Source organism: Quercus lobata, chromosome 3 (assembly GCF_001633185.2).
Source record: "Quercus lobata isolate SW786 chromosome 3, ValleyOak3.0 Primary Assembly, whole genome shotgun sequence".
NCBI lineage: Eukaryota > Viridiplantae > Streptophyta > Magnoliopsida > Fagales > Fagaceae > Quercus > Quercus lobata.
The window spans coordinates 67,830,492-67,851,387 of record NC_044906.1 but is presented as its reverse complement, the minus strand read 5'-3'; the positions used below and the strand labels follow the sequence as shown (position 1 = coordinate 67,851,387).

The following is a 20,896-nucleotide window of genomic DNA, read 5'->3' as shown; positions in this document are numbered from 1 at the left end:
CACAGACAGCGCCAATTGTAGGGTCTCATTTTTCAGGCCAAGCCCAAGATGCATGATACCTTTGACCAGCGAGCCCGATACAATGAATTTGCAAGATTCGAGGAGCTTTCCTGGTGCCTCTGGTCTGTTGGGGATCCCCTTCATTTGTTTCTCTTCACTCCCCTTTTATAGTCGTTTTTCTCCTCCTGACTGGATTCTCCCCAAGGCAGGTACTTGTCCAATCCGCCCATACCTCCAGTTGTTAGGAGTGGTTGTAAGGACAGAGAAGTATGGCTGTGTCAGGCACAAGGCCCTGAATACAATAAAGGTTGCCTTCCCTTATACTCTTTCGTTCTATCTGCTGTCTTTCTCCACTTTCGTGCTTTCCCTGCCCTGTGGAACGGTCTAGAGTTTTGCCATTAATGGTTTGTTCCCTCTTTTACCCTCGGCTATATCCATCCGAGGAGGATTTTTCTATGGCTGAGGAGGGGTTTCTCCATGGACTGGGCCCCTGGCCCAGTATAGATATTGAAACGGGCCTCTTAGTCTTTTTCCCCCCACACATATAATAAAGAAACATTTCTTGGTTATTTTTATAAATAATTTTCGAAATATAAGTCAAGATTCGTTGTTCTTAATCTTAGGTTTTTTTTTTTTTTTTTTTTTTTTTTTAACCTTTAAAAATGGGGGTGTTTATGGTTATATTAAACCCTCGGGCAGAGCACACACACTTAGGGATGTATATATAATATTTATACAGCAAGTCCCAACATGTTCATAAAATGCTCACCAACCCTAAACCCCTTCGAGCCTTACAAGAAGTCCCCCTCCTGCTTAAAAATCAGTCGAAAACTATCTTGAAATCTTGTAGAAATTTTTGTTAGAATTAAATAAGAAAAATAGAATGGGCATGGTTTTTAGATAATTGGTGTTTTATCAAGAGGTGGCATACTACACTTTAGGCAGAGACACTAGGGTTTATAATGGAAGGGCTTTCAGTTAGGAATCGATTTGTCCTTTGTCAATGGTGATTGTGGTTCTTCATCGGTATTGATCGATACTAGTCCATACAAAATGGGGTGTCCACATCAATAATGTCATTTTTTTCAGCAAGAGCTATGTAGCTCAATGATATGAGTCTAAATCTTCTGTCTCACTCTTCCTGCTCCACTATATATTCTACAAATAAAAATATGCCACATATTACTTATTCAACAATTTTAAACAAGTGGGAGTCTTTTAGTGGAATGGTGGACAAGTGACGTGGTTCACCAGAGGACTGTATAATTTCTCCGTATGTAGATGCATTTTTCAATCACATAAATATCTCGGGATGTGATGAGATTTATGCTCAAAGGCTATTATTTATTAGGTGGCTAACATGAGTTTAAACTTTGAACTATAGTTTTTAATAAATAGCATTATAAATGTTGGGTATATAATAATGTGAGAAGAATTAAGCTGAATTTTTATGTATTTATAATATTTATGAAGTTACCAATTTGACCATCAAAAACCCTTCAGACCAAAAAATAGAGATATACTTATTTTTTTGATTCTTTGTTCATTCCGATTTTTAAAACCATGATAAATCTCTATCATTAATACAATTTATATTCAATTTGTAAATAATGGAAAAACTAACTACTATGTTTACTTTATTTTCAAAAGAAAAATAGAAAATTATACTTTACCACTCTAAACTATACTCCAGATTACACTTTGCACCTTAAATTATTCAAATGTACAGTTTGCACTCTAAACTATGACCCTTATTATACTTTGCATCCCGACGTTAGTTTTACTGTTAAGTTAGATGAAAATATAAAGCACATGACATACACGTGTATTACTTAAGCGGACACAAACTTAAAAAACCAAAAAACCCCCTTTTCCCCATCAATTAAAACAATTTTTTTTCCCAACTCTCTCTCTTGCGTTTCAGCCCCTCTCCCAAAATCAAAATCCTTGTGATTCTAAATCTCCAAAATTAAAACCATCTTCGGCACCACCATTGCTCTACCACCATAACACCACTCTCTTTTCTTTTTTTTTTCTTTTTTTTTTTAATGAGACAATGACCCCACTCTAAATAGTGGAGCAACACTTTTTATTTATCAACTTTTAGATAAGCCGATAATTTTTGCGTCATAGCAAGTGAATATTCCTAGATGGTTTTGAAGGAAAATTTGTTACTATGGAGCAATGGGTAATGGTTTTGAAGGAAAATTTGCGCCATGCTAGTTTGCTGGATTGTTGTAAAAATTTGCACAAACAACAAAGAACAACAAATGATGATAGAGAAATCCAGTTGAAAGCTTTGTACATAATCCAATTATTAATACCGTAGAATAGTATCTTCTTGTCCTTCCCTACCCATCAGGATCGAAGAATGTCAATTGTCATCCATATTTGCACACCTTCCATCCTTGAAGCCCACCAAACAGACCACGTTACCAACTATATAAATGTGAATAGCAAAAAAATACTAAGCTGCAACAAACATGGAAATCTAGATCATTTTTTTTTTTTCCCTTCCAAAAAGCTATCTAAAACATGTATTACAGAGACTGATGCTTCCAGGAATAACGGTGGTGTCGCAGTGGTGGATCAGTATGGGGATTCAAGGTTGCAGGGATTTTGATTTGGGGAGAGGGGCTGATACGCACGCATGCAAGAGAGATGAAAAAAAAAAATTGTTTTTAATTAATTAGGAAGATGGGGTTTTTGGTCTTTTAAGTTTGTGTCACTTAAGCAATGCACATATGCAAGTAACTTAAATTCATATTTCCATCCAACTTAACACTAAAACTATTGTCGGAGTGCAAAGTGTAATAAAGATTATAACTTAGGGTATAAACTGTGCATTTGAATAATTTATGGTATAAAGTGTAATATGAAATATAATATAATTTTCCATCAAAAAAAAAAAAAATGAAATATAGTTTAGGACAGTAAGATATATAATTTCTCTCAAAGAAAAAAGTACAAATAATTCAGAAACCAATACTGAAATTGCCGGCCTCTAGTGTTGAAACCTTAAACACTTTGCCCAACCTTCCCTAAGTTCGAATTCTGGTTTCATCCCTTGCCGTAGCTGAATCAAATCAACCACTGCAGGCTGCTACTAAAGGTTTTCAGTTCAATTATCAGAGAAATTTTTAAGAAACTAAATTTGGTTAAGATTTTATCATCAGAGGAATTAGATGGATCAAATCGAGCTCACTCTTTCGATGGAAAAGTGGGAGACACCACTAGACCAATTGACCAAGAGGCATTTGCAAACACGCCCAAAAATGATGAAACCAAAATGGGGTCGTTGTCCATTTCTGTAGTAGGACTACTTTCTTTCTTTCTTTTGGTGTTTTCCAATTCATATAAGAGCATCTCCAATGGTTTATGCAAAAGAAAAATATTCTCTATAATAGAGAATGAAACCAAAAAAGGCCACTCCAATGGATTCTCTATACCCAAAAAAAATTTTGGCTCATGAACAGTAGCTCATCAAGTCTAATGGGCTACTGTTCATTCTTTAAATTTTTTTTCTATTATAATAATCAAGGTGTTGAATAAAAAAATGTTGGAAAATGTGTAGTTGTTAAAAAAAGAATAAATAATGAATGAAGAAATAATATTTAAATGAGATAGAGAATCTGTTGGAAAGTGTATTTGAAAAAGTGGGTAGGTAAAAGATAAAAGTCACTGTTTATTCTTTAAACAGTACAAAAATTTGATGAATTTGCTAAAGATACTCTAATGGTCTGGCTTCCTTTCATGCACGGAACACTAGGCAATTTAGCTCTACTCTGTGATATCTTTTACTTATTATACAGTACATGTAATAGTTATCTAAGCTGATTCTGATAAACAAAGCATAGCAACTGTTTATTTAATATGATTAATTGACTTACAACAGTTTTCCCAGATTTTCTAATATCCGAAATCCAGCCTGCTCTCCCTCAATTAATTTACCTTTTCACTACTTGTTATCAAAGAAAAATCAATTTAATATCAATTCATCATTAACAATTTAACATCATTTTTATTATGTATCGAAGACAATAAACATGCCAACAATTTTTAAAATTTTGTATCTCTGTACTTTGTTGGTTGACAAATAAGTATTTCTGAAAGAAATTGAGTAGAAGAGTTGAAGTAATAACCTCTCTTCTATAACTTGTCTCCAATTGCTCCAATACATAACCCCAAAGAAGAAAGAAGAAGAATCATATGTTTGGATTAACTTTTTGCTGAAAATCTTATTTGTTAATTTGCTAAAAGTTGACAAAATACAATTGTATCTAAAATAGTAACTTTAAAAAGTCATATATAAGCTGTTGAAATAAGTGAATGTGATATTAACAATTCATATGATTAAACAAAAACAAAAAAATACAATACAATACATATGAAAGGTGCATACAGGGGGTGCAAATAACTTTAATCACTAACAGCATAAGTATAACAAACTAAACACAAAGATGGAAGAAAGAACAATGAAAGAGTAAACAAACATAGTAACTCATGCCATATGAAGATGCTCTTTGCCGTTCTGTTCTCCTCAATCTTTTGCACTTTTCTTTCAACCTCACTGCCAGATTTAGAGATACAATCATCTTCTTCAAAGGTCACTGAAAATTTTTGCTAGTCTTTCTGGGATGGATTTCTGTCTCTGGTTCAATGATTCTTTGTCTCCCTCATAATCATCATCACCATCAAAAACCAAATAAATCCCCCAATTCTTTAGCTCAACCCCCTTCATGAATGGTGGGTTTCTCTTTGTCACATGTATCTTATAACCATCTTTCAATGAAGAAACTAATGGATGGCAGTTTGGATATTGACACAAGTGGATTTGATTGTCATTTGTCTTTGGTACTCCCATTAAGTGCAAGGTTGTTTTGAATATCTGGAAATCTAGTTTGAGGATACTTGCTTCAATGTCCACTATTGCATCTGCAGGGAGGGGATGTCTAAAGTCCTCTGATATTTGATGATTGACAGAGAAGACAACACCTATGATAACACCTTTGATCTGACGGTTTTTAAAGTCTTCAAATCTAACCTCCTTTTGAGAAAAAAAATCTGGAATCTTGCTTCCAGGCATACTTATTTTGCAAAAATTTCTCAAAGGAGCCTGCAAAATATATATATCACAAGAGTTCAAATTTTTTCCTTCTAGTTTTTTTAATATAATGAGAGAGAGACACAATTAGATTTTGGAAGTATTTTCGGGTTGGCTATGATTTTTATTAATAAAATTTATGTTACCTAGCAAAAATATAATGAGAGAGAGAGAGAGAGAGAGAGAACCTTAGCAAGTCTTCTCTTAACTACTGAGGAGCAAGCATTGCAACCACTCATGTACAACCTTCTCAAGGACTCCAAGCATTCAAGGCCAGGAATATCCATCAGTTTTTCACAATTGGTGAGGTTCAGGTCACATAAGTTTTCCAAGTTTGAAAGATCAGAAAAACTTTCCAATGCAATGCAATTTGAAACATTCACTTCTTGTAAACTTGACGGAAGTGGAGGGAGAGTCTTAAGCTCTTTACAATGGGACAGGATAAGTTTTTTGAGGATGGACAGGCCCCTCAGGCTGGAGGGAAGGCTGCAAAAATGATTGTGGCCTAAATTCAAAATCTCTAATGTCGACAATTTTTCAAAATCGTCAGGAATTTTACCAGATATTTGCCAAGCACAAATGTTGAATTCACAGAGTCTGGATAGATTTAAGAAAGAAGTTGGGAAGTCCATCAACTTAGACTTCTCTTTTGTATTGTGAATAACAGCATCTTTAGGCGTACTGCTTTCAAGTAGTTCAACATGAGGTTTCTTTGCCATTTTTATTATCAATAAGCTTGAGAGCATCCCAAAGCTCTCAGGTAAATCTGTCACAGCAGTTTCCTCCATTAGCAAGCATTGCAATGACTTTAACTTTCCTATTGAAGATGGAAGTTTATAGAGTTGTTTACATTTATCCAATCTTAACACAATAAGATTTTCCAACATCCCTATTGATTCTGGCAACTCACTAATATTAGCTTGAAATATGATTAAAGTAGTAAGTGTTAACATGCTTCCAATTGATTCTGGCAATGATATAAGAGATTCACATTTCCTTATTTCAAGCTTTTTGAGTACTTTCAAGGCACCGATCTGATCTGGCAAATTTGTCATTGATGTCCCCTCAATATTAAGCTCAACTATAGAAGCTAATCCCCCAATTGAATCGGGTAGTTTGCTAAGAAAATAATTTTCTCCAATCAATAAGTGCTTCAAATTTGATAATGAGCCAATAGACCAAGGTAGTTCTTTTATTTTAGTACCATTTATAAAAAAATTGGTCAACGATTTGAGATTGCCAATGGAATCTGGGATTCTGGTCAGTGATCTACAACACTTCAAACTTAGTTCCTCAAGGTTTGCCAAAGATCCAATGGAATCAGGTATTTCCTCTAATGCAGAATTATTAAGGGAGAGTTCTTTCAGAGAACACAGCTTCCCAATAAACTGGGGTAGCCCTTTCAGAAGTTTGCAATCATTTAAACTAAGCATTTCAAGGTTTGTAAGGTGGAAGATAGATTCAGGAAGGATTTCTATCGAGGTTTCATCAAGAAGAAGTTCTTTTAAAGATTTCATGCTGCCTATGTTCTCTGGCAGTTCTTTCACCTTTGAGCAATGTGAGAGAATAAGGCTCTCAAGTTGCTTTAGGCCAGAGACATCACTTGGGAGTTCAATAAGGTTTGAACAATCTCTCAGGATCAAGTGAAGTAATGAACTTAAGCTACCAATTGATTCATGAATCTTTATCAACCGACCACAACGCTCAAGATCAAGCTTTTCCAAGGCTTGATGCCCAGATAAATCTGGGATAGCAATTAGATTATAGCAACCACGAAGATTCAAAACCTTCAAGTTCTCAAGTACCTGCAAACAAGAAGTTTTTTCTTCTTTCAGAAAGGGAAATGTCATCAAGATTCAACATCCAAATGTATAAGCAGAACAAGCCACAATCACTTTAGTGTCTTTGAATAGAAAGAAGAGTGGGAGATAACAAGGGGAAACCAGCTTAAACATGAAATCTATTCCATATGTCAGGCATCCTATCCTTGCTGTCATAATTTAGCTCAAACAATGATGAAAATCACAATGGAATTTTTAAGAGAAACATACCTTGTAATTGTTTGAATGCCACAGATGTTCAAGTTTGCTTTCTGATAGATCAAGCACCACAGCTTTGCAAGGACAAAAATCTGAAGGAAGAGTTTTCATGGGACAGCCTTTCCATTGCAGCCACTTCAGTTCAACAGGAAGATACTTGAACTCCCCTTCCAAATTCACATTATTGATTTGTAGCAGTCTAAGATTGACCATGTTTTTAAAGGATTTGGTGCAAATTATAACCTCTCTCTCTTTCTCTGCTCGATCTTCAAGATAACTTTTATATCTTTCCTTTAAGTATGTGACCGCAAAGGTGAAATTGGGTTTCCTTCGAAAGTTAACCCAAGAAATTTTGTCACCACTTGGATGCTTGACAATGTTTCTTTTTTCAAAGTCTAGGACAATGCCTTCTATACACTGTGTACCCTATTGTCAATCAAATGGAATTTAATCAGCTATGGTGTAGCAAGCAAGAAGACAGAAGGAAACAATTAACATATTAATGAGCACCTAAATATTTCATAGGATAATAATTGACATTTTTGGTAGTCCAGCCATATAGAATGGATTCCTGCAACTATCTGTTTTGTTTCCCCCTAGTTCTAGAATAGTACCATATCTTGTAATTTGGGGCAAGCTTAACATGAACAAGAAATTAAAACATACACAATAGACAACAAAGTTTAACGTGGTTTGACCAACTCCATACCTGCATGCACTAGCAATACTAACCAAAATTCTCTATCAACAATATTGTATACAACCACACTCAACCAAACATTACTAGCAAACAACACTTAAAAACCTCACAAACACAAACTAACCCAAATCTCAATATACCCAAAATTAATTCTCAATACTATCTAACAAACTTAACAAACAAGACACACAATCCAACAGTCTCAATACACCCAATGATGCTTCCTCACCCAATACATCCAACAGTCTCAAACTCTCAACTCACATGCATGGGTATCTTTCAACCCCAAGAAACTACCAGACTAATATTCAAAGAAACTCCATGTTTATATAAAAGTCTTCTCTTTCCATGTGAGAAGACCACTAATGCAAAAGCAACCAGACTTTACAGGACTACTTACTTACTCCAACTCTTATTCATTGGTGGACAAGAAATACAAAATTACTTCTTTGACAATGAATAAATATACTATAATACATGCATACAAGCTTGACAGAGGCATTGTTTGACACACACATGAACCATTAAAGGATAAATAAGTCAAATCAGAATTTGAGTCAATTTCTATCATACCACATTCTGATCTAATCATCTCTGGCAATTTTCAATTTGAAAACTGTCATTAAGGAATTAACGGCAGATTGTCAAACAAATAAACATGCTATACTACATGCATACAGGCTTGATAGTGGCATTGCCTGACACACACATAAACCATTAAGGATAAATAAGACAGCTTTCCTAATAAAAGGTATCATGATATGATATTTACCTTCATATCCTTCAAGACAGTCATGATCTCATCACGATCCCAGAGTCTAGTACGCATGCCAGGATCCACAAGGCTATTTTCTCGAACAATTTGTCTTCCCATGTCTCTAACTTGATCGTGCATCCACAAAATATTGTCCTCAGTAAACTTAATGAGTGATTTTGCAGTGAGGACTGTGACTGTTCTCTCGGCATTAAAACCACAACCCTTCAATATGTCAATTGCATCTTCTCTCTTTATTCTCATTTCAGCAAATAAACAGGCAAGGTCCAGGAATATACACTTCTCTTGTTCATCTAATCCATTAAAACTTACCATCAAGACATCTTGAAGATAACGCGGGCGAATCTCTTTAAATTTCTGTAGAGCATCTTCCCATTCTTTTGGTTTCCTCTTATCAAACAGGAAAGAACCAAATACTTCCAGAGCCAATGGTAATCCTCCTGTAAGAGACACAATTTGTTTGGACAGATTCAAGAAAGCACCTGTGGGTTTCTCTCCCTTTAGTGCATGGTAACTAAAAAGTTGTAGCGACTCAGATGAATCCAACTCTCTGACCTCATAAAACTCATTCACAAGATGCTTGGATAATACTTCTCTATCTCTGGTTGTAATAATTATTTGACTTCCTTTATAAAACCATTCTCTGTTGCCAATTAGAGCATTTAGTTGGCTTATATTATCAACATCATCCAAAACAACTAGAACTTGCTTCTCATTTACCATCTCTTTGATGGCAGTGATACCAGCATTAATCTCCCTTATAGGAGACACCTTACCAGGTGAAATATTATTGATAAGTTGATTTTGGAGAGATACTAAACCATTGTCTTGGGCTGAAGTTTCTCTAACATTTGAAATGAAACTCCGGTACTTAAAGTGACCAACAAGACTACCATAGAGAGCCTTAGCCAGGGTTGTCTTACCAACCCCACCCATCCCATGAAATCCTAAAACTTGGATTCCATTGTTTTTAACATCTAACAATATCATCAGTTTTTCAATATGAGAATCAAGCCCAACAGTGTATGCAGCCACACCCACTGGAGTATTGCTCAATTCAATGAAAACCCTTGTGACTAATGCCTGAACCAACTGTGCTTCTTCACTGACAAAAACATGATTACGGCATTAGGAATTTAGGATATAAAAGGCTACAAAGATGCAAATACTATAACACCTCAAATAGCAATGGAAGGGACTTGAATAAAATGTGTACACTATTACTGCTTCCAGTTTGATGACAAATATAAATGAAAAATGCTAAAGATATTATAAATTCTACTACATAACCTTTACAAACTGAAGTTGTGATGAATGTGACTGGTGAATTTCAAAACATAATAAATGAATGTCAGAATTACTTTTTTGTGATTGGTGAAAAACCATTTTGTAAAGGCTATATAGTAAAATTTGTAGTATCCCTAATATCACTTAATCTAAATGGATCCAACCAAGATGGAAGATAATGGATGACATAAAATTCAAATGCAGAGTTACTGATAATACCAACTAATAGTTAGCAGCACATTTCTTGTTAATTATTTCCAAATGTTATTAAAGTACCTAAATGGCTTGGATTCACATAAAGTCTAAGACTTGACTCGTTGTAAAGCCAAATGAATGTGAATGATGGCTATAACATCAACAGGAAACAATAATAACAACCATTAAACAATAATTTTTATGCATATGTGACATGACAAAGAAGGTTAAACGGTGATGTTCATCACCTTAACAAGGTACTTTTTTTTTTTTTTTTAATATATAGATGGGCAAAAAGCCACCCTTATTCACTCAGATAATAAGTATCATACAAAGTGTATACGTACACACTACACAATTTAAGTTCAAATTGTGAAACCATGTTTTGAAAACATAATTTTAATCATTTGTATGTACGGCAATGTGTGATAAACTGTGTGCAACAAGAATAACCCTATTTACTCAACTAGTACTGTACCGTGATTTTATTATTATTATTTACGCCATGAGTAGCCCTATCACAAGAAGGTGAACAGCAAATTTTTCATTGTTGTATCAATTACAATTAGAGACCTTTTATAAATAAAAAAATTTTGAAATTATATATGTAGCAACATGTATATAGTGATTTGATATAAGTCGAGAAATCAGAAAGAGGTAAAAAAAAAAAAAAAAAAAAAAAAAAAAAAAGACATGTTAATTAAAGATGTGATAAAGTATTAGGCTTCATTCTACAATATCTTGTATATTTATCTATAAGACAAAGTTTAAATACAGTTTCTTAGGTACTATTTATTAGGTTTTTTCTTAAGATTCAGTCATATGGTTATTTAATTAAAAAATACATTTCTATTTTATAAGAAAAATTCACATGAAAGAATCTTAAAAAAACTTTAAAGAACAGCACCTAAGGTAAGTAGCTAAGTTTGCTTTTATCTATAATTTTTATACAGAAAATCCCAAGCTGGGCAAGAAAACATTAAAATCTGCTAAAGTTTTCAACTCAACCACTAATCTCAGAATCCTTAGAACCACAATCAAAACCAAAAGCAAAACCAGTTCCACCATTTTTATGAAATGAATTACCTGTTGTTGAAAACCCAACCAGGAGTTTCACCAGCTTTTTCCATAGCTCTCCTCCACCTCATAACCTTGTCCTTCCCGAACCTCTCTTCATGGTTCCTAAAATGTTCTTCCAAAGCTCCTCTTTGTCTCCGAACATCCTCCGGTCAACTCGGTAGAACACGGGGAGTACGAGTAGTCTCGTAGTGGTGGAGTTGACGAAACGGAAACGGGGTCGTTGTCCATTTTCTGCTAGCTGCAGTGTTCTACGAGATTGGATTCCAATTGATGATTTGTATTCTCAGTGTATATTTGGAATGTGAGGTCTGAAGAGTCAAGCTAAATTAAGGTATTTATACAAAAAAGAAGAAAGAGAAAAGTCAGCTAAGGTAGGCATAGACTTCGGAGTTTTTTTAATGTTATTTACGTAAGCGGGTTCTGACGAACAGAGCAAGCCAACGTTGATTTTGGTTCAATTCTAATTTCTAAGGAAGAATTTTCAAAAATAATTATTTGAATTAGTTTATTTTGGGAGCATAGTTTTTAGTTCTTTTAGAAAAATTAATTTTCAAAGTATGATTCTACTTAAAATTGTGATAGTTTAAGACTTTTAAGTAAAATCATGTTTTCAGATTGGATAGTTTTTATTACAATATATACACTTTTTTATTACAATATACACACTAGTAAATTGAAAAGAGTGCGTAGTGGTATTATATACACAGTTTTACACACACTATTACACTTCTTTTTTAATTGAAATTGTAAATTGATAAGGCAATCTCAAGTCAAAATTTGTATCTTTAACTCACAATTTCAGATCAAAAAAGTGTGTAACAACTGAAATTGTGAGTTGAAAACACATTTTCAAGTTGGAAATTGTATCTTCAACTCACAATTTCAATTAAAAAAAAAAGTGTGTAACAGGTTGTGTAATAGAATAATAAATAAAGTTAACAATGACAGCTGAAAATAAAGATAGAAAATAAAGATAGACTTCAAGTTGTATCTGCTTCGGTTGCAACTTCGAAGGGGCTGCAGCCTTGCAGGTAGCTTCTCCTCCTTCAAAAGCAGAAGCACCTTCGAAAAAGCCACAAAAATTGCCACCAATGAGGCTCTCTTTCAATTTCTTCTTGTTCCTCAATCTCTTGCACTTGGCTTTCAACTTCAAAGCCTGATTCGGGGATGTGATCTTCTTCCTCTTCAAGAAAGCTGAAAAACTTGGCTAGTTTTTCAGAAATGGACAGTTGGGTTTCATCCAACGATTCTTCATTTCCATCATAATCATCATCACCTTCAAAAACCAAATGAACCCCCCACTTTTTCAGCTTGAGTCCCTCAATGTAGGGTGGGTCGTCTATTGTTACATGTATCTTATAATCATCTTTCAACGAAAAAGATAACGGATGCCAATCTGGAAACCGAGACAAGTAAAGATGGTCTTCATGTGTCTTTGGAACTCCCTTTATGTCCAGCATTGCATTGAACACAGGTCTATTCAGTTTGACAATATTTGCTCGTATACCTGTTAGTAAAGGGTCTTGATCTCTTAAGTTATCTGGTATTTGATGGCTGAAAGAGACAATAACACCTATTATCACACCTTTGATCCTAAGGTTTTTGCGTTCTGAAAATTTAACTACCTCTTGAGAAAACCAATCTGGAATTTTGCTTCCAGGCATGCTAAGAGAGAACATATTCCTCAAAGAAACCTGCAATAAAAAAAATTTAGAGAAATAAATCCTTATTCTTTGTCTTAGTTAAAGTACATTTTGGTTCCTCCAAATTTGAATTTGTTATCCGTTTGGTCCTCTTGTCTTGTAGCAATTGCAATATCAATCTTAAAGTTTTAAATTACCATTAATTTAGTCCCATCTATTCCTATTAATCTTGGAAACATTGTCACATGAGCCCCACATAACTGTAATAACATGTAGAATTGGACGAAAAATACTGAGGAATTGACATCCATGATCAAAAGGACTGCATGAACAACAAAGATCAAACTAAAACACAATCATATTCACAGCACACAGGAATTCAAAACCAGATCAAACTAAATAAAATTAGGAATGGTAACCCCACAGGCCTTTCTGAGCAAGACCAGGAAGGCCCTCAAAACCTTTTTGCATTGAGAGCTACCTCAACTGAGTTGGAGCAAGCAGTGCCTAGTCCCAACAGAACTTTTAACTATAATGATATTGCAAAAATTGAAACTAGAGACCAAATTTGGAGGGATAAAATGTATTTTAGCTGATTCTTCTTATATGAAAATATCATGAAAAGAAAGTTTCTGGCCTACGATAGGTCATATGCAGAGAGAGAGAGAACCTTAGAAAGTCTTCTTTTAACCACAGATGAGCATGTTTTGCACCCACTCATGTACAACCTTCTCAAGGACTTCAAGCATTCGAGGCCTGGAATATCCACCACCATCTCACAGTTTGTAAGGTTCAGCTCCTCTAAGCTTTCCAAGTTTGAAAGATCAGACACCCTTTCCAAAGCAGGACAGTCTGCAACATTCACCTCCAACAAGCTTGAGGGAAGCGGAGGGAGAGACTTGAGCTCTTCGCAGTTGGGCAATAAAAGTTTTTTGAGCTTGGAAAGGTCCATCAAGCTGGATGGGAGACTGAAAAAATTATTGTGGCCTAGATTCAAAATCTCCAATGATGACAACTTTTTAAAATCATCAGGAATCTTCCCACATAGTTTCCAAGCACGAGCATTTAGTTCTTTTAGCGAGCATAAATTGGAGAAAGAAGTTGGAAGTACTGTAGAATTAGGCACACTGTTTCTAGGTAACTCAAAATAAGGCTTCTTAGGCATTTCTAATATCATTAAGCTCGAGAGCTTCCCAAAGCTTTCAGGCAATTCTGCCACAGCAGTTTCTCCCATCAGCAACCGCTGTAAAGACTTCAAATTTCCTATCGATGCTGGAAGTTTATAGAGCTGTGTACAATTACTCAATCTTAATGTAATAAGATTTTCCAGCATCCCTATGGATTCTGGCAATTCAGAAATTTTGGCATTAGATATGTTCAAAGTCATAAGAGCCAGCATGCTTCCAATTGATTCTGGTAAAAATTTAAGATTTTTACAGTTCCACATCTCAAGCTTCCTTAGCATTTTCAAATCACCTACCTGATTTGGTAGCTGTGTGATTGATGTCCAATCTAAATTAATCTCAACCAGAGAACCTAGTCCTTCAATTGAATCAGGCAATTCAATCAGAGACAGACATTTTCCAACAGATGACCTTCAAAAATGATAACGAGCCAATAGAGGGAGGCAGTACTACAATTGCACTACCATAAATTAGAAGTTCTGTCAAAGACTTGAGATTGCCAACAGAATCAGGAATTGTGGTGAATGATTTGCACCCTATCAAACTTAGTATCTCAAGGTCTGATAAAGATCCAACAGAATCAGGTATTTCCTTAATAGCAGAATGATTAAGAGAGAGTTCTTTCAGGGAGCACAGATGTCCAATGCACTCAGGTAGTGTTGTCAAAAATTGGCATCTTTTCAAACTAAGCTTTTCAAGTTTTGTTAGGTGGTAAATGAATGTAGGCAGCTCCTCTATAGCAGTTTCGTCAAGAAGAAATTCTTTCAAACACTTCAAGCTACGTAGGTCATTTGGTAACCTTTTCAACTTTGAGCAGCCAGAGAGGACAAGGTTTTCAAGATGTTTCAGCCCTGAGATATCAGTAGGAAATTCGATAAGGTTTGAACAATCTCTCATGTTCAAATGACGTAATGTACTTATGTTCCCAATTGATTCATGAATCTTAGTAAGTCTACAGCAACCTTCAAGAACAAGCTTTTCCAAGTTTTGGTGCCCAGATAAATTGGGAATATCAGCTAGATTGTAGCAATTGCGGAGTTTAATAACCATCAACTTCTCAGCCACATTGTTACTATACCAACCCCACACTTGCTCAATTCTGCTTTCGGAGAGATCAAGAACAGAAAGTTCTCGAGGAAGAAATTCAGAAGGAAGAGCTTTCAAAGGACATCCTTTCCACTGTAGCCACTTCAGTCCAGCTGGAAGATATTTATACTTCCCTTCCAATCTCACATGGTTGATTTGAAGAAGTCTTAGATTAACCATTGATTCAAATGGCTTAGTGCAAAGTACTACCTCTCTTTCTTTCTCAGCATTATCCTGAAGAAATTTCTTATACCTTTCTTTCGCATAAGTTAATGCAGAGGTGAAATTGGGTGTTCTTAGAAGGTTTTCCCAAGAAATTCTCTCACCACTTGCATCCTGAACAATGGGCCTCCTTTGAAAGTCTAGGACAATTCCTTCAATACGTCTTGTTCCCTATTGTCAATCATATAGAAAAACTTTAAAAAATTGAATGTAGCCAAGTGAAACAGAGACAATAAACAAATAGTTATCAAGTCAAAAGCTGTAAGATTTTAATTAATCACATAAGAATATTATCCATCCTTTAAAAACTTAGAACATCTAAGGAGCTGGAATGGGGCCAAACTGTAAGATTCAGATTTTTTTTTTAATAATTTTTTTGGAAGTAAAATATGGAAAGGGCGAGAATTCGATTCAACCATCTCTTCTTGCCAATTTTCAAACCCAGAAATAATTAGCCACTCTCTCTCTCTCTCTCTCTCTCTCTCTCTCTCTCTCTGTGTTTAGTAAGTAGAGGAAAGAAACAAACTTTTCCTCCATGGAAGAGAACCTGACTAAAGGAACAAAAAAGATCAACCCATCTAAATTGTTGGAGGGTGAGGAGGATAGCGAAGAGGAGAACATATTGAACGACAAGTTGAATATGCTTGTGTGGTAGGCTGTTTAAGGGCTAAGAAGGTTCGACTAATTGTTTGGTCTCATGTCAATTGAACCATAGATATGTTATATCTCAGCCTTTAATTTATGAAATATTAGGATTTGGAGAACTTCATTGTGGAATACGATAGAAGTCTAGAAGATCCCAATCCTTCCTGTTCTTATCTATGGTATAGTCTGAAGATGTTAGCTTGAACAATTTTTATCATCTCTCTGAAAGTTTTGCAATCTCCCATCAATCCTCACCAACTGGAACTCTACCCTGAGAGCGAGAAGGAAATTTGAAAATACACTAGCGCATGAAGCTACAAGTGGAGCACAAACATTAGTATTCCTTTTTTCCCTTGAGGATTATAAATAGCAATATGATGCATGTAGTGAAATATGCAAGTACTTTTCTATATTTGCCGCTTGGAAAAGTTTCAAACTTGCAATTCAACAAAGAAGGAACAGGAAAAAAAAAAAAAAAGATGAGGCATCTCACTATTAGTCATACCTTCTCACCCTTTAAGACTGTCATGATTTCATCACGATCCCACAGTCTACTACGCATACCAGGATATACAGGACTTTCATCTAGAACAATTTGTCTTCCCATGTCTCTAATCTGATCGTGCATCCACAAAGAATTGTCCTCAAAAACCTTAATAAGTGATCTTGCTCTGAGCACTGTAATTGCTATCTCAGCCCTAAAACCGCAACCTTTCAATGCATCAAGTATATCCTCTCTCTCAATTTCCTTTTTAATGAATAAACATGCAAGGTCAAGGAATATACATTGTTCTTGTACATCTAACCCATCATAACTTATCTTCAATACATCCTGAAGATTGCGAGGACGAATCCTTTCCAATTTTTGCAAAGCATCCTTCCATTCCTCTATTCTCCACCTTTCAAACAAAAAAGAACCAAATACTTCCAGGGCCAATGGTAGACCTCCTGTAAGAGAGACCATTTTCTTGGATAGATTCATAAATCTTTCTGTGGGTTTCTCTCTTCTTAGTGCATGGTAGCTAAAAAGTTGTAGCGCCTCAGCGGGGGCCAACTCTATGACCTCATAAAACTCATTCACAAGATGCTTGGGTAAAACTTGTAACAACCCCACTCCAACTGTGTAGATATTGTTGCGCTGGGAAAAAGGCCTCTACACATTAAAGGGAAATCATTCCTTATAAACATATTCTCATGTGCTTCCCTAGGCGATGTGGGATTCCACTTACGGGCACACGAGTCCTCTCGTGTGGGGCCCACACTTCCGGCTAGGGTACGGCTCTGATACCATCTGTAACAACCCCGCCTCAACTGTGTTCTGTAACGACCCCACCCCAACTGTGTAGATATTGTCCGCTTTGGAGCCCATACCCCTCACGGTTTTGTTCTTCCCCAGGTTGCGCTGGGGAAAAGGCCTCTACACATTAAAGGGAAATCATTCCTTATAAACATATTCTCAAGTGCTTCCCTAGGCGATGTGGGATTCCATGGAATGTAAGACCCCACTTTTGGGTCACTACAATCCACCCCCCTTACGGGCACACGCGTCCTTGCGTGTGGGGCCCACACTTCCGGTTAGGGCATGGCTCTGATACCATCTGTAACAACCCCACTCCAACTGTGTAGATATGTCCACTTTGGGGCCCATACCCCTCATGGTTTTGTTCTTCCCCAGGTTGCGCTGGGGAAAAGGCCTCTACACATTAAAGGGAAATCATTCCTTATAAACATATTCTCATGTGCTTCCCTAGGCGATGTGGGATTCCATGGAATGTAAGACCCCACTTTTGGGTCACTACAATCCACCCCCCTTACGGGCACACGCGTCCTTGCGTGTGGGGCCCACACTTCCGGTTAGGGCATGGCTCTGATACCATATGTAACGACCCAAGGAAAAGCGCTAGCCACATCTGCGCTATACCTCAAAAGGACTAGTCACAATTAAGACTCCTTGCAGATGTTAATAAAGCCCAGTTCAACCCAGTAAATACCCAATGTGGGACTCATCACACACCCACACACATCACACAATCAATCAAATTGGGGCATCACAATTTTTGGATTGTAGTGACCCAAAAGTGGGGTCTTGCATTCCATGGAATCCCACATCGCCTAGGGAAGCACATGAGAATATGTTTATAAGGAATGATTTCCCTTTAATGTGTAGAGGCCTTTTCCCCAGCGCAACCTGGGGAAGAACAAAACCATGAGGGGTATGGGCCCCAAAGTGGACAATATCTACACAGTTGGAGTGGGGTTGTTACAAAAACTTCACTGTCTCTTGTGGTAATAATAATTCTACTCCCTTCAGAAAACCAATCTCTCCCGACTAGCACTTCAAGCTGTCTTACATTGCGAATATCATCCAAAATAACAAGAACTTGCTTCTCATGAACCATGGCTTTGATTGCAGAGATACCAGAATCAATCCTATACACAGGAGGCTTACCAGGAGAAAGATGATTGACAAGTTTGTTTTGAAGGTACACTAAATCATCATCTGTTTCAGAATTTTCTCTATCATTTTTCATGAAAACGAGGCACTCAAAGCTACCAACAAGTTTATTGTAAAGAGCTTTAGCAAGTGTGGTCTTACCAACCCCACCCATCCCATGTAATGCCAAAACTCGAACGCCATTGGATCTAACATCTAACAAGCTCTTCAGTTTTTCAATACGAGAATCGAGTCCTACTGTATATGGAGCCACATCCAGTGGGGTACTGTCTAGTTCTTCCAATACCCTTTTGACTAAAAGTTGAATCAACTTTGCTTGTGCCTCATTGCTGCCAAAAAACATAAATGAGTCCATAGGAAACAAACTAGCAAGGAGATACTAATATAAAAAAAAAAATACTTCAAAAGTCAAATGGTAGAGAGAAACTTAGATAAGATGTGTATCAAGTGCCTACTTTGATAAATACAAGTGCTTCATACTCTGTGGCCTTCCAAAGGATGACCACAATGTTCAACAATGGAGTATATAAGGCAAACAGCTATTATGTGCATAAAAACAGAATCATAGGTAAGACTGAAATGTATTAGCATTATCCTAGCATGTTATTTCACTTTTTCATAAATGTTTTGGATTGTGTATATAAAACCTTGAGTGAAGTCTGTGAGCCACAACTGCTAAATGACCACTTTGATGATGCCATACTACTGGCTTCTTCAAAGCATAGGAGTATTTGTTATTGTTAAGATAAAGACTGTTAGACGACATAAATTGTAAATATGAGTGAGAAGCCCCAGATGGTCGCATCCCCCTTCATGGATCATATCCAATGTTAGACTCTTAAGTTGTTGATAGAAAAATTGAGATATTTGAGTGGTTCAAGCAGTATCATATACCATGTTCCCATTGTTATGGTTCTAAGTAAACCCCATATAGGGTCAAATCACAATGTCCTGTACATCATATCCACAGCTACAATGAATATCATCGATAGTTCAGATATGCCAGTTTCTAGCTTCTATTAATACACACATAATAGGACTATATATTAGATTTTAAAAAATTGTTCAAAATTCAATTAAACAATTTATCAACAAAAATGGGGTGGCCCTTTTGATAAAAAGACATGGGAGAGAGAGAATCGCTTGAGATAGTTTAGTCATGTTAAGAGGAAAGAGATAAATGCACAAGTGGGAAAGAATGAATTGATTCAAATTGGGGCAACCAAAAAAATGTAGGGAAAAGACAAAAATAACATTAATAGATGTAATAAAAAATGAAATAACAATTAAAGAAAAAACAGAGGGAATGACTTCGTACAGATAGATGGCAAAAAAGCATACGTGACCAATCTTGTCTAAGATCTATAACTAAAACCCAAAATTTTGGTACTAAGGTTTGATTGTAATTATATTAGTAATAGCACAATTCAAACAAAAGGATTAAACATACATACATATGCATATTAACACAGTACCTGTCTTTGTCTTTGTCTTGGAAAACAAAACCAGCTTTTCCACCAGCTGTTTCCATGGCTTCCCTCCACTTCGTCACCTTTTCCTTCTCAATTCCCTTCTCTTCATGCTCCCTAAAATGTTTTCCGAAGAAGGGTCCTCTTTGTTTCCGAACATCCGAGGGGTCGACTAGGTAGAACACAGGGAGAATAAGCCTCTTACACTCGCATATCTTCGAAAGCTCCTCTAGGCACCACCTCGACGACGCGTAGTTTTGGGAGATGACGACGATGGAAGCCGCGGACTCCTCTATCGCGTCGAGTAGAGTCGGAGCGATCTCGTCTCCGCGGCGCAACCCATCGTCGTCGCGAAAAGCTCGTATGCCTTTGTTGTGGAGCGAGGTGTTGAGGTTGTTTATGAAGGGGTAGCGTGTGTCTTCGCCTCTGAAGCTCAAGAACACGTGCCACCGGAGCCTCGAAGCTTCGGAACTGGAAATGGCGTCGTCGTTGTGATCTTCCATGGTTCTGACTAGTGCAGACTGTAGTGTTCTTGACTTTTTGACGCAAATTTAATTTTGGGGTACATAAAGTTAAAGGGACTTGAACCGGAAAATTATTAGATAGTTGGGAGTCTTTTTTCTCCCATGAAGGTGGGCTTAATGGTGGGACTCACATGGACCACCCTCATATGAGAAGAGGAAGCAATGGTCGAGAGTAAAGTACTACCCCTTCGAACCTGATCTCTTCCGTGTATTCATTCATAGGATTCTAGTGTTACGTACAATATGCTTTGGAGTTTTGACCAACATTGCACGTTGAGCATTCACAGTGGGTCTTTCAAATGACATATGTTGATATGTTTTAGCATCAAAATTTCAAAAGCCCTCGTTACCCGAACTTGTAAACCCAAAAAAAACTTACAATTGTGCTATAGTACCAACACAAATTTGTGATGGTAATGTAAGTAAGTCTGTAACACAATTGCAAAACTAAATAATACTTTTTTAATGTGTAGTAAGAGAAATAGAGA

General features: G+C 36.3%; 1 protein-coding gene and 1 pseudogene across 2 annotated transcripts; both read right to left on the bottom strand.

Annotated features, from left to right (window-relative positions):
• Window positions 1–4,286: 4,286 nt before the first annotated feature.
• On the bottom strand, window positions 4,287–11,701 carry LOC115978681 (TMV resistance protein N-like). The gene is made up of 5 exons (XM_031100522.1): window positions 11,187–11,701; window positions 8,616–9,723; window positions 7,156–7,569; window positions 5,293–6,909; window positions 4,287–5,116 (listed from the first exon to the last, which is right to left on the bottom strand). The coding sequence occupies exons 1-5, from the start codon at window positions 11,246–11,248 to the stop codon at window positions 4,601–4,603; spliced, it is 3,717 nt and encodes a 1,238-aa protein (XP_030956382.1). The 5' UTR covers window positions 11,249–11,701; the 3' UTR covers window positions 4,287–4,600.
• A 148-nt stretch (window positions 11,702–11,849) lies between these two features.
• On the bottom strand, window positions 11,850–20,611 carry LOC115978679 (annotated as a pseudogene). Its single transcript, XR_004088813.1, has 5 exons — window positions 19,891–20,611; window positions 18,230–18,744; window positions 16,466–17,058; window positions 13,494–15,486; window positions 11,850–12,874 (listed from the first exon to the last, which is right to left on the bottom strand). The product of XR_004088813.1 is annotated as a disease resistance protein TAO1-like (transcript).
• Between the last annotated feature and the right edge of the window lie 285 nt (window positions 20,612–20,896).